The sequence below is a fragment of the Heloderma suspectum genome, chromosome 13 (genome assembly GCF_057233095.1).
Source record: "Heloderma suspectum isolate Gila_16-S chromosome 13, 16-S_ref, whole genome shotgun sequence".
Taxonomy (NCBI): Eukaryota; Metazoa; Chordata; class Lepidosauria; order Squamata; family Helodermatidae; genus Heloderma; species Heloderma suspectum.
In genome coordinates, this window is record NC_139470.1 from 5,596,904 (window position 1) to 5,618,506 (window position 21,603).

Below are 21,603 nucleotides of genomic sequence, written 5' to 3' on the forward strand. Positions count from 1 at the left end.
TAAAAAGAAACAGGATGCATTTATACGGACTGAAAGTTGGAGAACAAAGAAAATACACTACGCATGCTCGAGAGCCAATTTAACCCAGCAACAGTCTTATCAGCACAGCTGCCTTTTTATCTTTAGGGATAAGCTTACTTTGGTGGATACAAATTTCTTGCTTACAATGAGCAAGTTACAATTACCTTCTCATGGTCAGACAAGCACACAAAGTCTCTCAGTCCCATCAGGCAGTTGGTTGGTTGCTTGAATCAAACTACTCAAGAGGCCTAGTCAGGCCTGCCTTCACACTGCAAGCTAGTTCTCAGCCTCAGCCCTTCATCTGAAGTATAGGAATAATGAGAGACTTAGCGTGGTGCAGAGGGTCAGACCTGAACTGATTTCAGATCCCTGAGTGACCTTGGGCCAAACACTATTTCTCAGCCTAACCTACAACCCAGGGTTGTTATGAAGAAAAAAGACAATCCTACTTTGCAGGGTTAGTTTAAGGCTTATTGGGATAACGTATGTGGAGGACTTTGAACAGTTATAAGTATTTATTGCAGAATATAATCCACTGAGACAGAGGTTGAGTCATATCTTTATATCTCTTAAGCATTTTCTGTTGACAACACAGCTCGAAGACAATCCAAAGTTCCTACCATAAATGCAGCATGTTCTTCCCTTAAATACCTTTCTGGACTTACACCCTGACACTATGCCTGCACACTAAGTCCCATTGTACTCCATTAACCTTATTCACAGATGTACCTGCACAGGAAAAAAATTTTCTCAGGACACCTACCTTATCCCCAGAACGTCCCATCAGATTTAATTAAATGTATTACATTTTTATCTGACCATTTCAGATAAGGAGAGGTATACACCTCTCCATTTGATCCTCATACCAACTCTATGATGTAGGTCAAGCTCAGAGAGAGTGACTGGTTCAAGGTCACCCAGTGAGCTTCATGACTGAGTGGGATAAGTTCAGGACTGCACACATGGCTCCCACTCCCAGTTTAGCCAGGTAGGTTAGGCTGAGGTCACCAAAGTAGCTTCATGGCTGAATAGAGATTTGAGTCTCCTGGCTTGTAGTCTAAATATATACACACACACATCATATACAATACACATACTCTCCTGGCACCGAACTTGTGGCACCAGATGAAAACCTTATTTTCCGAGGCATTTTAGTCTTTCAGTTTCTGGGTTTTTAAAAAATCTGTTACTGTATTTTAAATCTTTGCACTGCTGCTACGCTTTGTTGTATTTTATTTGGTTTTAGGCTGTAGTTTTAAACTTTCAAACTTTTGTATTATGTGTTATGTTGAATTTTATGGTTTTAAGTGTTGTGAACTGCCCAGACAGCTTTGACTATTGAGGGGCGCAGAAATGTGTGTGTCTGTGCGTACACACACACGTTTAACCAGCGGCCACAGCGGAACTCTTGATACGGTGTTCGATGTTTTCGTCCCCACCCAATAGCACGCCGTACCTAAGCTGCGCTCTGATTGGCTCGGCGCGGGAGCTTGCGCGGACTCCTGGTCCTTTCTGATTGGTTGGTTTGAGACCAAGGCGCGGTTGCCCCGGTGATGGCCGCGGTGGCTTAGCGTGTGCCTCCTCTGGCGCTGTCCCCCGTCAAGAGAGCGGGCGGAGGCTCCGCGGCCATGGCCAGCGTGCACGAAAGCCTGTACTTCAACCCCATGATGACCAACGGGGTGGTGCACGCCAACGTCTTCGGCATCAAGGACTGGGTCACCCCCTACAAGATGGCGCTGCTGGTGCTGATCGGAGAGCTGGGCCGGGCCGGGCCGCATCTCAGCCTGCTCGAGAGGCGGCGCCTCAACCGCCTGCTGCTGCCGCTGCTCCAGGTCAAGCAGGGGCGCCGCGAAGGAGAGGGGCTGGCGCCTGAGTGTGTGGGTCGCGTACGATATGGGGAGGGGGCAAATGCAAAAGAGAACGGGGGCCCTGCACTGCTAGTCAGCGGCTACTAGTCCTGATGGCTCTGTGCTACCTCCAGTATCAGAGGCAGTGTGTTCGTGGCCAGCAGTTGCTGGGGAGCATGGGCGGGAGGGTACTGTTGCGCTCCTGTCTTGCTTGTGGGTTTCCGGTCGACAGCTGGGCAGCCACTGGGTGAACAGAATGCTGGACTAGGTGGACCCTTTGTCTGATTAGCAGGGCTGCTCTTATGTTCTTATGCATCTTTCATAATGGTGTGTGTGTGTGGGGGGGGTTTTTGCAGATGTCACTTCTTTTGCTAGAGACGGGCTGAAGTTCCCTTTTAAAAATGCAGGAACTGTGGCCTGTTTTGCATGTGGCCACCCTAAGAAAGTAGTAATAGTAATAATGAAGAGCCTTGTGTCACCTTAAACACATTTATTTTGACATAATCTTTCATGGACACCGTCCGCTTCATCAGATGCATGAAGTGTTAACTTCAAACTGAAAGATTTATATACACATGCTGGGGTGGAGAGGGAGATGTAAACTGTGTTGTTAGAGGGAACTGACAGTAGTCATCACTGTTTGTACTCTTTGCATTTCAGTTCCCTCTGACAACACAGTTTACATCTCCCTCTCCACCCCAGCATGTGTATATAAATCTGCCAATTTGAGGTTAACACTTCATGCATCTGATGAAGTGGACAGTGTCCATGAAAGCTTATGCCAGAATAAATATGTTGGTCTGTAAGGTGCCACAAGGCTCTTTGTTTTTGCTGTAACATACTTAACACAGTTATCGCTCTGGAAATTATAATAATGTGATAGTTAACATTTGCATAGCACTTTCAAACATTCAAACCACTTCACATATTATCTAGTTGAAATCCTCACAACAATCCTGCAAAGTAAATCAGTATTACCTCCATGTTGCAGATTGGGGGACTGAGGCTGAGAGTAGCTTGCCTAAGGCCACCCTGTGAGTTCATGGCAGAGGCCAGATTCAAACTGGAGACTTCCTGTTACACAGCTCAGTGTCCTAGCCACTACACTAAGTTATAATCGCATTGTTATATAGGTGGCACTGCTCTTTAGTTTAGAAAAAAGGCAACTATGGGGGGTGGTATATGATAGGGGTTTATAAAATGATCTGTGGTGTGAAAAAATGGATAGAATAGAATAAACATTAAAAATCAACAAAAACATGCTGCAAGGTTAATTAGGAACACCACTTTAAACAAATTGATCTAATTTAGTTAATCGAATAAACATTATAACCCTGCTTTGAAGGATTCAAAGTATTCACTAGACTTTGAAAGTGTTTACTAGACTAGACGTGAGCCCCTATTGTGGCGGAAAGAGGTATTGGGGCTGATACCGTTTGATCTTATGTTTTTACCTGTGCTTTATTTAGGGGCCTGATATGACACTGTCTCGATTGATTAAAGCTATTGAAGAATGCTGCCCTCAAATAGCAAGCTCTGTTCAAATTAGGCAAGTTTGTATGTTCTTTTTGCCTGTATCATTCAGGAGAGAGTGCTCCACTTGCATTTTATCATCCACTGACGATTTTCCAGCGGAGTTAAATGATCCTTGAAGGATGTAATCAAGGACGGATTGAATTTACTAGCCACTCTATAATTAATTGATAAAATACTCAATTTGTTGGGAGGACAGGTCAGTGGTAGAGCACTTGCTTTTCAGGCAGAAAGTCTCAGGTTCAATCCATGGCGTTATCAGTTTTAAAAAAAGGACCAGGTAGCAGGTGATTGGAAAGACTGCCTGAGACCTCTGGAAAGCTGTTGCCAGTCAGAGTAAACAGTACTGGGCTAGATGGACAAATATTCTGACCAGGTATAGGACAGCTTTCTATTTTGGCTTCACTTACAGGATAAAGCTGATGGCAGGAGGGGAATTGAAAGATATGGAGCAATTCTTTGATGACCTTTCAGAGGCATTCAGTGGAACGGAACCAGAAGTTCACAAAACAAGTGTTGTAGGTACTGTGCCATTTATTATATAAAAACTTTAAGAGAGACACTTTATATCCTTAGAGAAGTTTCCAGCACAGTCATAGACCCACACTACTCAGTGTTTTTTTCCTGAATGACTGCCGCACTATGGAAAGCTCGTTCCTACACGTAGTCCCAGTTGGACCATGATGTAGAGGACAAATCTTCCCTTTTCCCCCCATCAGTGAAAGCTAGGGCTGACATTACAATGAATTTTATGTGTACCTTATCACATCTGATAATATTTTTCACATTTTTTTTAAACTACACACAGCCATGGTTTCCCAGTGCGTCTACATTGCACATGGGCATAACTCGGACATGATTGAATAAGATTTCTAGTGGTTAGAGGTAGGGTTTTAGCACCAACAGAGCTGCCGACCCGCATAATTTGTTCTGGTTATGCTAAACATGATAGATTCTCTGAATTTGCATAATTTATGCATATTACAAAATGCAACTTTTCTTGGTGCAAAATTTGGATCATTTGGGCACATGATTTTAATCTTTTTAGCATGGAGTACACTGGTCTTGGCATGGGGAATGTCTCCCCATAGTGGTGGGAGTGTGTATTAGAAGACACGGCTGAGATCGTGAGGTTTGAATACACTGGACGCCTTCCTGAGCCTATAGGCCAGGGCAAGGTATACATTCAAAGAAATGGACTCCTTACTCTCAATCTCTGTAGGCTTGTTTCTGCGCCACATGATCCTGGCCTACAACAAGCTTTCCTTCAGCCAAGTGTACAAGCTTTACACGGCTCTCCAGCAGTACTTCCAAAACGATGAGAAGAAAAGCAGAGGAGATGAGAGTGAGATGGAGCTGACACATTGCGAGGAGCTAGAAGGGAAAATGGAGAAGGAAGAATTTGATGGGCCTCTCAGGTGACTCTTAAGATTTGTTTGTAAGCCTTACCCCATACCCCATTTGATAGAGAAATCCTTACAGCTTGATCTGCACACCAGTTCAGCTGAAGCCCTTGCACTTTCACCTCCTTAGGATGGTGGGGAATGCTGGGAGTTGTAGGATTTTATTCTGTCCAAACATGCATTGCACCCTTAGTCTCTTCTTTCAAATGTCAAAATTAGAGAGAGAGAGAGAGAGAGAGAGAGAGGTGTATGTTCAATTTTATAAAGGTATAAGACATTCGCATTGCAGGACAAATCATATGATGTGATGCAAATACAAAAAAAGAAACCCTCCTGTTGAAGAGTTCTGGAGAACCTGATAGCTTGCACACTGTTTTGTGATGTTTTGGTTGTTCCTAATCAGGTATTGCCTGACTCTGTATTCAGGGGGAGGGGGGTGTTGGACCAAACCCACTATCTTTGCCTCTTACATCTCTTGTAGCATTTTGAAGACATTTCACTGTGGGTGTTTTGTTCCATTTCAAGGGAAGAAGAAATATCTTGCAATGGGCCACTTTCGCAGAAGCAAGCAGAATACTTCCTCTCCCAACAGGTATGTTCATTATTAATGTGAGCCAGCCCATCAAGGGAGGTGTCTCCACGTGCCCCCACCTCCAGAAGCTTGGCCTCTGGCTACTTGTGAGAGGGCCTTTTCTGTGATGGTGTGCAACTTTCCGTCTCCCCAGACATGTTTGCCTGGCTCCTTTATCACCATCTTTTAGGTGCCAGGCAAGGGCCAACCTGTTTTCCCAAGCCATAATAGCAGTTTGTTTTATTGAGAATTTTAAATTGGGTTTTAACGGTCTTACCATTTTTTAACTGTTGCTTTTATGCTTACTGTTGTGTTTAAAAAAATGTTTTTAATGTTTTGTTTGCAAGAGATGTTTAGTGTAATGTATAGTTGTATTTGCAAACTACCTTGAGAGTTTTAATTCTCTCTCTCTCTCTCTCTGTCTCTCAGAAAGCCAGGATATGGCCCAGTTTGCACATAACAATAACCCAGAATTTCAAAAATTTCTGGGTTATTGTTACATGCGAACTGGTCCTCTAAGACTGACCTCAGTGGGACTTACTTTTGAGTAGATATGTATAGGATTGTGCTGTAAATCTCACAACTGACTTCATTTATTTCAGCTAAGAGAAGTACCATCTTCAACAGGTTGCCCACAAACATTTTGCCTAAGCAAAGCCACTGGACCAGATTCCAAGAACCACGCAACTGGTTCTGTGTACCCACAGGGGCGCTGGGCTTTTCCCACTCACGCCCCACCCCATTCCCACACTCCATGTAAGCCTTGCGAATTTGAAAAGCAGTTTGTGAGTGATATGGCATAGAGAAGGGGAGTGTTTTTTTCTCAAAGAGTGGCGTGGGGGGGGGATCGAACATCCCTCTGGACACACATACACACAGTCCTTGAGCACACCTAATGCTTTGGCTTTCTTTAATACATTTATACCTGGCCTCTCTATGAAAATAAGGTTTATAAAAACATATAAAGGATATAAAAACATTAAATGCCTAATAAGAAACGTATCATATTTTAAAACAAGAACACCACAGCAGCAGAAAACAAAGCAGCCAATAGAAAAGAAAAGAAAAAACACCCCCAAACGCCAGTAGAATAGCACCACTAAACCCTCTTAAGATACTATTCCGGTTCAAATGATTAAACAACCCACAGTTCGTTAACCATGGGTTGTTCCAGTGTGCCGTGGGTTAAAATTCTGGATTGTTTCTCCCTCAACAAGACAAAGTTCCGGGTTCAGACGTCACGGAGAAAACTCCAGGTCAGGTGTTCCCAGGTTGTTTAGCAAAGTGGAAGTGGGTGAGTAGGCAGAAACCAGCATGTTTTCTCACTCCTGCGCACTCACAAACAATCCACGGCTAACAAATCCTGGGTTGTTTGATCATGTGAACTGGGTCACTGAATTAAAAGAATGGGTGAATAAAACTGCCCATGCCCGGTGCTGCAGGGACCTGAACAGAGGCACCAGGGGGGCATTCCACAACTGGAGTGCTGCTACAGAAAATGCCCGTTCCCCAGTCTCTGCTCAGCTGGTTTCGGTAAGGAGGGAGAACTGGAGAAGAGTCTTATCCAAAGATCTTAAAAGTACAGGCAAGTTTGTATGGGAGCAGGTGGTTCTTGAGGTACCCTGGCCCTAAGCCGTATAAGGCTTTGGTTCCTGACCTTTCTTTATTAATTTTTATTTATTTAAAACATTTACAGGCTGCCTTTAATGGCAAAAGCCCTTCCAAGTTGGCTTACAGAATAAAATGCCATACAGTGAAAAAACAACAATAAATTAATAAAATCAACTAACAGCAGCAACCAAAACATCCCAGATGACACTGAACCCTAAAACTCAATTGCAGCTAAAAACCCAGAACAGTCCAATGAAACATACTCAGGAGAAGGCCAGAAAAAAACAAGTAAGTGTTCTGGGCCTTCCTAAAAGCTTGCCGTGATGGGGGCTGATGAACCCGCAATGGCAGCCCATTCCAGAGGTCTAGGGCCACTGTGGAAATGGCCCTTCTCTCAAGTATTGGCCCACTTAACTGCCCTTAAAGGTGGGTAAGTGACTTAACATGTGAACAGGCTGATATGTGTGAAGGCGATCCTTCAGGTAACCCAAAGGCAGTCACATTGGCTTCTGGATGCTTGACCTAAACATGTGTTTGAGAGGCATTCTTCCTGAAATCCCTTAAGACAGCTTTTTCTTCTCAGATATCAAATTAGTGAGAGAGCCTCCCGCCCCCCGAGCATATTATAACAAGGCTTTGGCTAAATCTCTCCATGGTAATCTGTAAACATGCTGTCGGTTGCCTTTCTTCCCAACACAGCCGTTGCTGTGGTGATAATAAAATTAAGTGATTTTTTAAAAAATCCCAACAAATTCACACTCCTCTTTCTCTGCTTGCTCAAGTGACAGATTTTTAATTTAATTCCAGGCATCTTTATTGAAAAATGACGAGACAAAAGCTCTCTCTCCTGCATCTTTACAAAAGGAGCTGAACAACTTGTTAAAATTTAACCCAGATTTTGCTGAAGCGGTAGGTTTGGTTTCCCCTGCTCCCCCCCCCCCCCCCCCGGTCCGGCATTATCTGTGTTATAACGCGCTAAAGCTTAGCAGCTAAGCAAGGCTGAGGTGGTAATGGCATTGGTAGCGGTAGTGATGAAGCCCCTGGTTCTCATTGGCTGAGCTGCCCTAGTGTCACAGAGAGGCAGGGCAGGCAGAGGAGCTGTCATTGGTCGAGGTGATCTGACCCCAAAGAGAGGCAGAGCAGGTAGAAGGGTCGAGGAAGGAGGAGGGCGGCGGCCTGGGAAGGCAGCAGGAATCAAGAGTTAGTGAGGGATGCTAGGGAAGTGTGTTGGAAGAGGCCATGGTCCAGAAGAATGGGGGGGAGAAAGAAGGATGCCAGATGGACATGCTGGGAAAGAAAACAGAGAGAGAGAATGGGCAGAGAAGAGAGGTGTGTGTGTTCAGGAACTGCAGAGGCAAGGAAGGCTGAAAGTTCCCCTGTTTGAAGTTCCCTGCCCGATCCTGGGCTGTGCAGGCCTTTAGCTTTGTTGAAGCACTCCCCCAAAACATTGTGCGGAAATTCAGTGTGTTTTTAGCATGGCCGTCTGCAATTGCTTGAATCCACAGCCAGTTTGCTGTTGTTTGTTCCCAGCATTATTTAAGCTACTTGAACAGCCTTCGAGTCCAAGATGTCTTCAGTTCGACGCACAGCCTCCTTCACTACTTCGACCGCTTAATTCTCACTGGTGCAGAAAGCAAAAGCAACGGCGATGAAGGCTACGGGCGGAGCCTGAGATACGCAGCTCTGAACTTGGCCGCGCTGCACTGCCGCTTCGGTCACTAGTGAGTCGGTTCGTTTTTTATCTCCCCGCCAACACTGGCATGTGATCTTCTCCTGTGCTGTCTGCCTTGTTGCCCCTCTCCCCCTCCAGAGTGTCTGCTCTGGGTTTGTGCCGGATGAAAGGTTATGGCCCAGAGGAACTGCAGCCTGTGTGATAAAGTTGGTGCTTTGAGAGAGCAACCCTGGATGGAAAATCCCATATCCCAATCCTGGAAACAAGCAAGGCTGCCACAAACGAAAGGTTCTCTCTCTTTCTCCCTCTGCTCTGCCCTGCTGACAATGGATTCGTCCAATGTCATTGAACTAAGCAGGGCTGTTTCCTATATCCACAGTGCACAGACCAAAGCCTCAGCGCTAGGGAGGGAAAAGGAGAGACCTAAATGATATATTCTCACCGGGGCATTTTGATACCCCCCGTCTCTCTCTCACACGCACGCACGCGCACACGTTGCCTGGCCTTCTCGGCACTTGCTTCCAGCCGCTGTGACTATCTCCACTACATCTTATCTTCCTGGCACCGGATGTACTGATCTGGGGTCCTGATTCTGTCAGGGCCCAGTCAAGAGAGATTCTTTTAGATTTCCAAGATGAAACGAAGCCACTTGTGTAAAAGGGTTACAGTTTATTGTCAGAAGATAGATGCAGAATAAATCTGCAAAGAAAGCTCACGCCTCTCACCAGCTAATGAAGCTGTCCGAGCTGGGTGTCCGTCTGGGTCCCCAAGATAGGCGAGAAGTCGTTCTTAAGGCCACACGTTTCTCCGGGCTGGTAGCGCACTCTCCCCCCATGGAGCGAGACCAAAGGGCAAAGCCGGCCCCCCTCCCTAGTTCAGGAGCCGACAGGGAGCGCCTCCCCCCTTCTCAGAAGAAGCAGGGGGACTAGGGTTGCTTCTCACAGGAAATAGCTTATCCCTGCTCAAGCAGGGCGAGGTGATCAGCCGGCCAGAACAGCTCCGCAGTGAAAGCTGTAAAGCATCAGCCCGCGTGAAAGGGCTTCTTAATTAACTACAAAGGTGCTGGCTAGGCCAAACTACACAGGTCTCTAGGTGGCTACCAACAGCACATAGGAATGCTGTGAAGTCCACCATATTGCTTGCCAACAAACACCCTACAGAAGAGTTTCTGGAAAATGCTGGGAAATTGGGAAGGAAGAAAGGCATAAGAGGAAGGAGTGCCTGGGTCATACCCACAACAGCGCACAGAGGAGAACCCTGTTGTGCTGCTCTTCTCGGCCACCTGGACGCCAATCGCAGCCCTTTCATGATTACCGTTACTGTTATTAAGGTGACTGTTATTGCGAGGGTTACAATTATTAAGGTCTTTTCAAATGACCAATTTCTTTTAAACTTGAAGCAATCAAATAATGGCATGCAGTCTACCCAATAGAGGAAAAGAAGTGGGGGGAACCATTGTTAAAAGGCAGCTGCTTCCAGAACAAGCAACTAGGTCTGGTAAGAAGGGTGAGGAAGAAAAGGGGACTAAGGTGCATGAGAGAGGTAAAATTGTGGGCGGGGGGATGCAGGAGCCGAGGAATTCAGGAAGCAACAGAGGGAGTCTCTTCAAAAGGGTAGGGAGAAATGTGTCACTTCTATGTGAAGGCGTCAGGATGTCCTGCCGATTAGAAGTGGTATCCCCCCCCCCCCCGCCCCTGTCTCCTTGGCAGAAAGAGCCAGCCAACTGCTAACCAAGAGATCTATGTGAGTGTGGGGAAATGTTGGATTGCGGACCTTGTGAGATGCTCTTTCTGGCCTCCGAAGCCCCTGAAGACATCAGGCCCAACTCCTCCCAGGTGCCTGGGTTTCTCACCCTGCCTGCAACATCCCGCCATCAGAGGGTTCCGTGTGAGGTGCCTCTTGACCGTTGCTGCATTTCCTTTGGTTATAGCCAGCAGGCTGAGCTAGCCCTGCAGGAAGCCCTCCGGATCGCCCAGGAGTCCAATGACCACGTCTGCCTGCAGCACTGTTTGGTAAGCTGGGGTGGGCTCCCGGGCAAAGGGACTGCCTCTGGCTCCCTTGCACCTGTGGGATTTTTCGTGCTTCCTTCCCACGAGCCAACGGCCGGGCAGGCTTGTAAGCCTTCTGCAAATCCTGACCAGTTTCACTCGAGGGCTTATCCTGGTAATCGCTTGCTCCCACCTTCCCACATTTTGATCCAGCTCAGGGGTCAGCATCCTGGTGACCTGCAGACCTTTCGGACTACTGCTGTAATCCTTGACTATTTACCATGCTGGCCAGGGTGGATGGGAGGTGCCAGAATCTGGAAGGTGTCAGGCTGCTTCAAACCAGCTGTACTCAACTTGGCACCCTCCAGATGTGTTGGACTACAACTCCCAGTATCCCCCAGCCAAGTGGCTGGGGGTGCAGGGGGTTGTAGTCCAACACTTTTGGACGGCATCCAATGTAAGGCTGCCTTAAACAATTGGCTCGTTAAGCTTTTCAGCCGATTCGTCTCCAGCTGTAACAAGCGTGACCAGTACAAAAGGATGCTTTGGCCTCATCCATATTCCTTAATGATGGGCTGGGCAGCCTGTGGCCCTCCAGATGTTGCTGGACTGCAGCTCCTAGCCAGCACTGCCGATGGCAAGGGATGATGGGAATTGCAGTCCAACAACTTCTGGAGGGCCACAAGTTGCCCGCTCTGCCTTAACGGGCAGAATGGCTTACAAGGAAGTTAACAGGCGTGTCTACTTGTGGACATCTACTTTGAAGTAAGTCCCATTGCGTTCAGCAGGGCTTGCTGCCACGTCGGTGTGTACAGGATTGCAGCCTAAGCATCTTTAGAGGTGAAGCTGAATGCTCAGTCTGTTCTGGCTGAAGCCCTGGCATTTGCACTGTGGTGCAAAAACATGCACTTTCAACAGTGCCAGGTGAGCCGTCTCACTGGAATAGGCCTTCGGACAAAAAGGAGGGGGAAAGAAGTAGCAAGAGGGAGGGGAGCACCTGCGTTAGGGTGCCATCCAATACACGTTTAGACAGAAAACAGTCCTGTAACTCCCACCATGCCCCAGCCAGGGATGCTGGGAACTGTAGGACTTCTTCTGTCTAAAGAAGCATGGGATTGGGCCCTCCACTGCACAATAGAAGACTGGTGTTTCCTTGTGAGCAGGCCAGCATCAGCTGCTCTCGACTCCCGTAACTGAGGCTACTGAGGGCCCTCCAGCTGTGTCAGACCCACAACTCCTATCATCCCCAACCAGCATGGGGAGCCATTACTATTCTGCACTTGGTTTGTTCATTTGCTTGTTTTGCTTTTCCTCTTCACTCTTCTTTTGCCAGAGCTGGCTGTACATCTTGGAGCAGCAAAGATCGGACAGCTGTGTGCTCCTGGAGCACTCTGTGAAGAAAGCCGTATACTTCGGATTACCGGTATGTCTCTTGTACCCTCATTGCTCTGTCTCTTTAAAACCGGTTGCCACCCTCCATCAGAACTTGTCCGTGGGAGAAAGAAGCGCACACCAACGCTGTGTAACTTGTACCAGCTTGGCTCTTGTCTTCTTACTTGGGCCCCCTGTTGACTCGTGACTTCTTCTTTTAAAACCATGATTTTTATCTTTCTTCCCTGTTCCTAGTATCTAGCTTCCTTGGGGATCCAGTCCTTGGTTCAGCAAAGAGCTTTTGCAGGGAAAACTGCCAACAAGCTAATGGATGCCCTAAAGGACTCGGACCTCTTGCACTGGAAACACAGTTTGTCTGAGCTCATCGATATCAGCATCGCCCAGAAGACGGCCATTTGGAGGCTGTATGGTCGCAGGTATGGCTGATGTCTCGACATTGGGTCAGGGCTGTGTGTGTATGTACTTGCTGCGAGGCTTCGGAAACACAGAAAACTGGCAGAATGTGACATCAGTTGCAGAACTCGGCTTCCTAAAAATTCCTGCTCTCATTTTTTTTTAAACAAAACAATTTTTTCTAAAAGGTACAAGCCCAAAGATTATTCCTGGACATGTGTGGGCCATCCTTCCCCAGCCTGGGCCCACCTTGATGCTGTGGACTACAGCTCCCATGATCGCCAGCCAGCTGGGAAAGATGGAAGTCGTCCACAGCATCTGCAGGGTCAGGTTGGGGAAGGCTGGTGTAGGCTATCCCTTTTGAAATCTCACAGGTCGGAAGGGGGGAGGGGGGCAGCTGAACAAGATCTCCAGGGGCCAGGAGCAGGGACTCAGCACCCTGAAAACTTTTCACCCCTCCTTGTGACCAGCGAAACCGGAAGACACGTTGCAGAAAAAAGGGGGAAAATGCCAAATACGTCACTCAAATGTGTGTTGTTTGGTCAGCAATGAGCTTTTGCTGGTGCAGTTTTTTAAATTCAGTGCAGTGTGTCTGTACAGTCTTGGATGCAGTCATGGCACCAGGGGCTGGGCCCAGTGCTTGTTGTCTGACGCTGGCTCCTCTTCCTCTCGCCCTAGCACCATGGCGCTCCAGCAGGCCCAGGTGCTCCTGAGCATGAACAGCCTGGAGGCCGTGAATGTGGGCGTCCAGCAGAACAACACCGAGTCCTTTGCAGTGGTGCTGTGTCACCTGGCCGACCTGCATGCAGAACAGGTGGGTGGCGTGGCTGTACCTGTGTGCACATGCTTAACTCTGCGCAGTCATCTGCTTTGAATCTCAGGTGATTCTATTTCGGGCTTGTTTCTTCTTGGAAGTTGAAGAGGAAGGTTGCGCTTCTTCCGAAGAGCTCTGGGACAGTCTAGGAAAGAAAAGGAGAACACCTCCTCTTAAATTCAGAAAGTGCACAGTTGCCTTTAGCTCTTGCTCTTTTTCCTGTCTGTGACTGTCTGCAAAGGACATCTCCTTGCTGCTGGAGAGAGCGTGTGCCCCAGCTTCTCAGCCCTGGAAGAAAAGGGGCAAGACCTCCTCCCAAAGCTTCCCAGGCCTAGAAATCTTTCTCACCCCATGGGTCATCTCTTAACTGGATCAGCCCTCCTTTGCCTGCCTGCAGGGCACAGCCTGGATCTGCCTGGAGCCAAACAGAGGCAGGCAAATCAACCTGTTCTCTTACTGTCCATCTGGCTCGCAAGCCTTTTAAATCATCCTAAACCCCACCCCCTTCCAGTTCATCCAGTTGGGTTGTTTTCTCTCCTTGTGGCACTGTAGCTGCACCCACCGCTCAGTCGTTGTGCTGGCTGATCAGGGCACCACATGGGAAGTGCCAGAATCCAAGAGTGGGCGATGCTCTGTGTCTCCTCTTCAGGGAAAGGGCAGGCTGCAAATGCAGATGGGAAAACCTGGTGCAGCAAGATGGTGCCACCGCTGAAACCTCCTCCTTGCGGCCAACAGACATAGGACACTTTCCAGTTGCGGAATTCACTCGACATGCGATTCCCCGTCTCTGGTCATGTGACTGCACAAACATGGCTATTGCATTCCGTGGGCTTCCAGCTGGAAAGCACTTTGAATAGGGAAAAGCTGCCAGTTTCCAGAAGGTTCTAGAACAGGGGAGGAGAGCCTGTGGCCCTCCAGAGGATGTTGGACTCCAGCTCCCATCTGCCCCGGTCAGTATGGCCAGTGGTTAGGGATGGTGGGAGTTGTGGTCCAACATCTGGAGATCCAAGGGTCTCCCACCCCTGCTCTACAGCTCCTCCTTGGGTGAATGTAGTTAAACTTTCCGTTTCTACGTTGGATGAAGTGGAACAAAAAAATTAGGTATTTGTTGCGGGGCTGCAAGGTGCTGCCGTTTTAAATCTTTGTGTCAAATGAGGTTTCATTTCAGGCTTTTAAATCTTTGTGTCAAATGCGTTTTTACTTTCAGCCTTCTTTTTTCTTTTGCATTTTATATTATGTTTTGATTTATCTTGCAAACCACCTTGTAGGCCCCTGGCAAAAAGGCCGAGTAGAAATGGATCAGTGAAGAAATATGTAGAATGCCAAGGGGCACATTCTGGCCACAGTTAAGTGCTTTTAGGTCTCTTTCAGGTCTCTTTCCTTACCATATGTTTACCTTTCTCCTTTTTGTAGTTAAAGTTTTGGAGTTTCTGCAGACCTCAGGCTCTCTTACCCTGAGCGTGAAAGTCTTGACCATTTACTCCCATCTGTCTTTTTGTGTGTCAGGGTTATTTCACAGCTGCCTCTGAAATACTGAAGCACTTGAAAGAGAGGTTTCCTCCCAACAGTCAGCATGCACAGGTGAAGCCAGATCTTTTGACTGTAAGCTCCTTGGGCGCCTGTTTTATTTTATTCTAATGTTTGCTTAAGAAATCTGCAAACCACCATGAACACTGATGACGTGATGGCAGCTTCCTTCTGGAAGTACTTCTGGACAGTAGCAGGTGCAGGATTTGCAGGGCCTGGTTAGACTGCAGTCCTATATGCACTTACCTGGGAGTAAGTCTCATTGAACTTAGAAGTCAGCCCAATTGAGTAGACATGCAGAGGATTGTGCATGTCTTAAGCCGGGGGTGGGCAACATCCGGTGGTCTAGAGGCCAATTTGCCCCATGGAAAAAAAACCAGATTTTCCTCTAAACCAAAGCACACGGGGAGCAAAACCACATTCCCTGGACCCTCCCAGCAGTATGATTTTGCCTTAAAACAAAGAATGCACCTTGTTTTAAGGGGGAATTGGTGTTCTCTTCCCGTCACCATGCTGCTGAATTTCAGTGGCAAATTTGGTGGTGGGCCCAAAATCGGCCAGGGGGCCCCACACCGGCTGTGTGTCGCCCACTCCTGCCTTACCTCTCCTTCTGCATCTGGTCTTCATAGAAACTGTTGCCCTCCAGATGTTAGACTGCAATTCCCACCCTCCCCAGCCAATAGCCATGGTGGCTGTGGATAATGAGGGTTGTAGTCCAACCTGTCTGGAAGGCGCTGGGTTGGGGAAAACTGCTCTAGGCAAAGTGGAGAGCTTCTCTGCAGTGGGATTCAGCCCTTGGGCTGTGAAAGAGGTTCAGCACCCCTGTTCTGATACTTCTCGATGTGTCCGGGGGCCAATTTCTGTCCCCCCCGCTCTTTAAAAATCAAAGCCCCCCCCCCCCAGCTGTGCTTTGGAAACGGGGGCCAGGAATGCATCTACGTGTGTGTGTCTACATGTGCATGTGTGTATCACGAACGTCCCAAGTAAGAATCCTGCCCTGTTTCTTCTTAACCTGATCCCGAAATGCTCTTGTCCAGCTCTGGATGCTGTTCGATCAGAAGATCCAGTTCGACAGAGTCATGAATGATGGCAAGTACCACGTCGCTGACTCGCTCGTGGCTGGGATTACAGCCCTGAATAGCACCGAGGGGGTTTACAGGTAAAGAGATCGCAAACCTGCAGAAACAAGGGCCTCTTTAGATGTCCTGTACAAACGGGATTAGTATGTACGTGGGATTAAAATGACTCTGGGATAAAAAGTTATGTGTGTGTTTGTGTGAGGTTTTTTTTTACTTGTCTGAGCTGTTCCCTCTGAGTTCTGTTTACACTGTGAAAAAAATTCACAGAATACAGTGTAAAGAGTCTCAACATCTCGAGACGTTTCTCTTCCATTCGTGGATCAAACCGGGGACATTCTGCTTGCAAAGAAGGTGCTTTATGGAATACAAAAACCTGCATTCTGGGCGCAGCATGGATCTGTGCCCACAGGGTGTGAGTGCTCTGATTAGAGCAAGGGCTTCATCTGTAGGCCTGCAAAGGGCAAGCTGACTTTGTACCTTGTCTCAAAGGGCCCATGCCCTGCCTGCTGGTTCCTGCCATGTTGAAATGACTCTTGCTGCCCATTCGGCATGCAGCTCCATCCAGGCTGTGGAGTAAATCCAGTCGAGGTCACTCTAGTTTAGCCTCCCCCAACCTGCTGCCCTCCAGATGTGTTGGACAGCAACTCCCAGCATATCTGGAGGGCACCAGGTGGGGGGAGGCAGTACTTCAAGTCTAACCAGAAAATCAGCATTCCCACCTGTAGGGTTATTTCATCTGTACCGGTCTGGAGCTTAAAGGCGCGATCCTATGCATCTTTAAGGGGAGAAAGGCCTACAACCCCCGGCATGCCCCGGCAACCTGTGGCTGGCTGGGGCATGCTGGGAGTTGTAAGCCTTTTTTTCCTATCTAAACATGCATAGGATTGTGCCCTAAATGTTTAGAAACCTTGATTATTGCTTTTATGAGTTGATTATTGCAAGGCCCTTGAGCAGCTCATGAGCTGGAAGAGTGGGAGACAAATACCTTACATAAAATCTTGGCCACAGTCCAGAGTTGAGCACTTTGGCATCCCTTTGATTTCAAGGGGAGAGACTGAGCTCTCCCCTTGAAATTGCCCAAACTTAAAAGTGCTCCACTTGGACTGGATTATCCTGCCCTTCTGTGTGTGTGTGTGTGTGTGTGTGTAGATTCAAAGCTCTTTTCCGTCTTTCAGAAAAGCTGTCCTACTTAAAGCGCAGAATCAGATGTCCGAGGCACACAGACTCCTGCAGAAGCTCTTGATTCACTGCCAGAAAATAAAAAACACCGAGATGGCGATTAGGTAAGAAGCAGGCTCTGTTCTCCCTGCCAAGATAACGCTGCTTGGGTATCTTTTGAAGAGCCCTGTGGCATTGGGATGAGGCTCCAGGGCCTGCCTGGCTTATTTATTTTATTTATTTATTTGTGGTATTTATAAAGCACTCAATATAATAAAATCTCTCAGTGGTTCACAATAGCAAAATGCAGTTTTAATATTGGTTTGTCTTGTCTGTGCTCTTTTCCATCTCCTACTCATGTGCCTGAGTTAAATTCCAAGTGCCTCCCCTGGGGCGGGGTGGGGTGGGGTGGTGAAGGCCAGAATCTTTCACATGTTTCATTCAGACTGAGACGTTTTTTAAGTGGGGACAATGAATGGTTTCGGGCAGATACAGCGTTCCTGCATAAACTCTTTGTAGTGTTTGCAGGAGTTAATACTTTAAATGGGTTTTTTAAAGTTTAAGTTGCACTGTGGGGCACCATTTTCTCGGAGACACCCTTCCCTGATCTGGTTGCCTTCCAGATGCTGGCTGGGGATGATGGAAGTTGGAATCCAACACATCCAGAGGGCGCCAGACTGGGAAAGGCTGCGCTTCAGCTGTTGTTGTTGTTGTTGTCCATTACATTTCTATACCGCCCCGTAGCCAAAGCTCTCTGGGCGGTTTACAAATATTAAATATACAGTATATAGTGATTAAAAGCCATTTACATAAAAAAACACACAAACAGACAATATGAACAAGAGAACATATATCTAAAACAACTTCAGACAAGCAATCTCAAGCAAACAACCATAACCACAAGACAATCCAGGATCAATTAAACTCATCATATGCTGCCAAATGCCTGGGAGAAGAGAACGGTCTTAACCTGGTGCTGAAAACATAGCAGTGTTGGTGCCAGGCGGACCTCATTGGGGAGATCATTCCATGGGGGGCCACCACCGAGAAGGCCCTCTCCCTTGTTGCTGTCTTCTGAGCTTTGGCAAGACTTTGGCGAGGTCTTGCGCTGCTTCCCCTCTGACTTGGAGTTATGGTCTTCTCCATTTCTCGGATGAAGATGGGAGGTCTGGGTGCTAAATAAGTAGCTGCTTAGAAGGGGCTGGAGCTGTAATGCTTCAAGAGTTGTTGCTGTCGCTTTCCCTCTGCTTCCGCAGCGAGAGATTTTCCCTTCTCGTGTTTCTCCCCCCTCTTGTGACTAGCGTGCTGCTGTCGATTGCTGAGCTCTACTGGAGGTCTCTGTGCCACACAATAGCTCTGCCGGTCCTGCTCCAGGCGCTGGCCCTGTCTCGGGAATACCGCCTCCAGTACTTGGCCTCTGAAACCATCCTCAACTTGGCTTTCTCCCAGGTATTTGTGGCTCCGATTATTTATTTATTTGAAGTATTTTTATGCTGCTTCTCAGCCAAAAACACTTCCTGCATGGTTTACATATAGTTTAAAAAGACAGGCTCTGCCCACAGGCTTACAATCTAAAAAGATGCAACACGCAAGGAAAGAGGAAAGGGGAGGGAAGAGGGGGAGGAATTTATTATTTTAGCAGGGCTGCTTCCCTCTCATCTCCCTCTGTATGGGCCTCCAGGATTGCTGCTGGTGGTGAGCATTGAGGGAGGAGGAGCCTTCCCCAGGGAGGCCTTTTGGGGGGCCTCTAGCATGCCCCTGGTCTTCTGCTCCTCTCCCTCAGGTCACCCTGCTGGACTGGCTGCAGGTTTCTGCAGCAGCTCCTCCTGGTGGCTCTTGCTGCTATCTTTTCTCCTTCTTCCTTTTTAAAGAAAACAGACCCCTGCCCCAAAGAGCTTACAGTATAAAATTTGCCCCTGGGGAGGCAACAAAAGAAGGGCCAATTAGAAGACTAGGCACTTTATTTCAGCTCGACATACTTAGGTTGGTTCCCGCAGGTACGGGGGCTAAGGGATGGTGCTAGCCGCTTCGTGGAAAAGGCGGGTTTTGAGAAGGAGACGTGAAGGCAGCGAGAGAGGCACCATCGTGTGGATGTTCTGCTTTTTAAAGCAGATAACTAACTTACTTAAACAGGAAGAAATCCCTCGCTACCCAAAACAAACATGGTGATACCATTTTATGGTAATTCTTCCACACAAGCGTTGGAAGCATAGTAGCACCACAAAGCGATGTTAACCAGCAGGTGACCATCTCAGAGTAATGCTTGTCTTGGGGGGGTCTTCACCCCCTCCCTTCCAGCTAATTCTCGGTATACCTGAGCAAGCGCTGAGCATCCTGCACATGGCGATCGAACCCATCCTGGCTCATGGGGCGGTGCTGGACAAAGGGGCCGCCATGTTCCTGGTGGCCAAGTGCCAGGTTGCCTCTGCAGCCTCCCACGCTCCCCAGAAGAAGGCAGAAGGTGAGAGTCCTTCGCACGGGAATCCTTCCACAGCGCCTGCTGTTCCCCCCTTGTGTTTATTTTGCATCACGCATGGGCGTGCGATTTCATGTATTTATTTTAAATTATCTCTCGCCTTACCATTTTAAAAAAAAGGTATGGCACTTTGCAATTGTTAGAATGCAAACAAAATGTCCAGGCTGTGTCAAGGGATTCCTCTTTAATCCCAGAAGCTCTGGAGAGACTTTTTGGTGGTGGCTCCTCACCTTTGGGATGCCCTCCCCACAGAGGCTCACCTGGCACCCTTGGTACTGTCATTTGGACCCAGGCAAAAGCTTTCCTGTTTAACCAGGCTTGTTAGAACCAACCACTTATGTATACATATTTAAGTTTGAGCAGTTCTTATTTTTCCTGTCTTTCAAAATGGACAGTTAGTGCTTTTAGTTTGTCTTAATTTGTATGACTAGTTTTATTTCTGTATTTCTCTTGCGCTGTTATTGTTTCTTACTCATTTGTCAGCTGCCCAGGGAACATAGATTTGTAGGTGCTGAAGGTATGGGATATCAGTTCTATGAATAAGTTGAACAGGTGGTTGACTTCCGGTGGTTGAGGTGGGTTGGGCTTCAGTGCCCTTCCCCACACCTAGGAGAAACACTTAATTTGCATGATGTATACAGGTGGCCAATGTCATTTTTGTTTTGTTTGTTCTTGGGGCAGAAACCCAGTTCCTTTTAGTGTAGCATCCCACAGACCTCTGACTCTCTGAATCGGATGTCTTCCTGTGTTTTGTGCCAGCCAAATGAGGCAGGTGGTTACAAGAGAGAGGGCCCTTTTAGTGGTGGCATCCTGTCTGTGGATGCCCTTCCCAGAGAGGCTCATTTTGAGCCTACCTTATAGTCTTTTCGGCACCAGGCAAAGATCTGTTTGTTCTCCCAGGCATTTAAGAGCTAGTAGTAGTAGTATATATTTCAGTGCCTCCCAAAACCTAAAGCTCTCTGGTTTACCTTAAAAATACAATATTAACTTAATATTAAAATAATTTACAACACTCAATCTGGCCCCCACATTTTGCATGAGCTGCAGCTTCTGAGCCGTCAAGGGCAGCCCCATGTAGAGTGCATTGAAGTAATCTAACTTGGAAGTGATAGACTACTGAGGCTAGGTTATCTTTGCCCCAGGTAGGGACAGATAGTGCTTTTAATTTACTGCACTTTTATTGCTGCTGATTTTACTTTGGTTGTATGTGCTGGAGTGTATTTACTCTTTGCTGCTGGTTTCATTCTGTGCTGTTTGTATTCATTCATGTAGTTTTACTGTTCATGTTTTATGTTTTTGACGTATTGCATGTTGCCCAGGGAACTTTGGGACTGGACGGCTTAAAAGTATAAGCAAGTATACGATCTTGTACGGCTGTGGGTGTGCTTTTTCTGCAGCTCTGGAGTCGGCTCTCCTGAGCCTCAGCGAAGCCAGAACCTACTTTGCCAAGGCAGGCTGTAAAGAGCAGCTCCGTGATGTCCTGTACTTCCAGGCCCGGCTCTTCAACAGCCTGGGCAAGACCCAGGAGAGAAACCAGTGCGCTGTGCTCTTCCGGCAGCTGCACCAGGAGCTGCCTGCTCGCGGGGTCCCCTTGCTCAGTGCTTTCCAATGAGGCGTTCTGAGCAGAGGGACCCAATCCTCGGAGAAGTCCTGCAGCACCAGCACCACCTGAAATCAAACGGGAGCTGCTTTAGAGCACCCAGTGGCTTGTGCCGAGGAACGTACCTCTGCAACTCTCCACCCCACTCATTCCTTCTACAGATTCCTTGGTTTGTACACTCTTCGATATTTGGAAATAAGTATCAATAAATTGGTGTCCTTTTTTTCTTTTTTTTGAAAAACAAAAAGTGTATTTCGCTCAAGGGGGGGGCGGGGTGGGAAAGATGGCTGCTTTCTGCCTGTCTCGTCCTTTGTCCAGCTTCAGCTGTAATTTGGGGTGTGTGCGGTTCCCCCCCCCCCCTTCTTCCTGGTGAGCAGTTAGGTTTACAAGTGGACCCTTTGTAGGGGAAGTTTGCTTTAGAAGCACAAAAGACTCATTGTGTGGCTGGCTAATTGGCAACTTCTTCGCAAATTACACACCATCTTTGCAAGTGTGGGAATTTTTGTATTTTTAAACTT

The 21,603-nt window shown here is 47.6% G+C and overlaps 2 protein-coding genes across 4 annotated transcripts in view; both read left to right on the forward strand.

Moving 5' to 3' along the window:
* Positions 1-1,548: 1,548 nt before the first annotated feature.
* ANAPC5 (anaphase promoting complex subunit 5) lies at positions 1,549-21,321 on the forward strand. 2 transcript variants are annotated; one of them, XM_084819855.1, is made up of 17 exons: positions 1,549-1,853; positions 3,338-3,417; positions 3,814-3,923; positions 4,624-4,819; positions 5,330-5,396; positions 7,794-7,895; positions 8,517-8,707; positions 10,589-10,670; positions 11,980-12,069; positions 12,273-12,454; positions 13,110-13,245; positions 14,752-14,826; positions 15,810-15,931; positions 17,027-17,134; positions 18,311-18,458; positions 19,308-19,470; positions 20,883-21,321. In XM_084819855.1, the coding sequence occupies exons 1-17, from the start codon at positions 1,650-1,652 to the stop codon at positions 21,095-21,097; spliced, it is 2,271 nt and encodes a 756-aa protein (XP_084675981.1). In that variant the 5' UTR covers positions 1,549-1,649; the 3' UTR covers positions 21,098-21,321. The 2 variants fall into 2 exon arrangements, with proteins under 2 accessions (XP_084675981.1, XP_084675982.1); XM_084819856.1 differs by lacking the exons at positions 18,311-18,458; positions 19,308-19,470; positions 20,883-21,321 and adding an exon at positions 17,633-17,832.
* CAMKK2 (calcium/calmodulin dependent protein kinase kinase 2) overlaps positions 21,094-21,603 on the forward strand; it is a 50,425-nt gene continuing 49,915 nt past the window's right edge. For both annotated transcript variants that reach the window (XM_084819857.1, XM_084819858.1), the window contains exon 1: positions 21,094-21,254. In XM_084819857.1, the coding sequence (XP_084675983.1) occupies positions 21,094-21,254 (161 nt within the window). The remainder of the gene's footprint in view (positions 21,255-21,603) is intronic.

Bases quoted from the DNA above. Each gene is read 5' to 3' on its own strand.
- ANAPC5 (XM_084819855.1), top strand. From the start codon at position 1,650: ATGGCCAGCGTGCACGAAAGCCTGTACTTCAACCCCATGATGACCAAC. The intron at 4,820-5,329 runs GTGACTCTTAAG...TTCCATTTCAAG, and splicing joins GAATTTGATGGGCCTCTCAG to GGAAGAAGAAATATCTTGCA. The intron at 14,827-15,809 runs GTGAAGCCAGAT...GCTCTTGTCCAG, and splicing joins CCAACAGTCAGCATGCACAG to CTCTGGATGCTGTTCGATCA.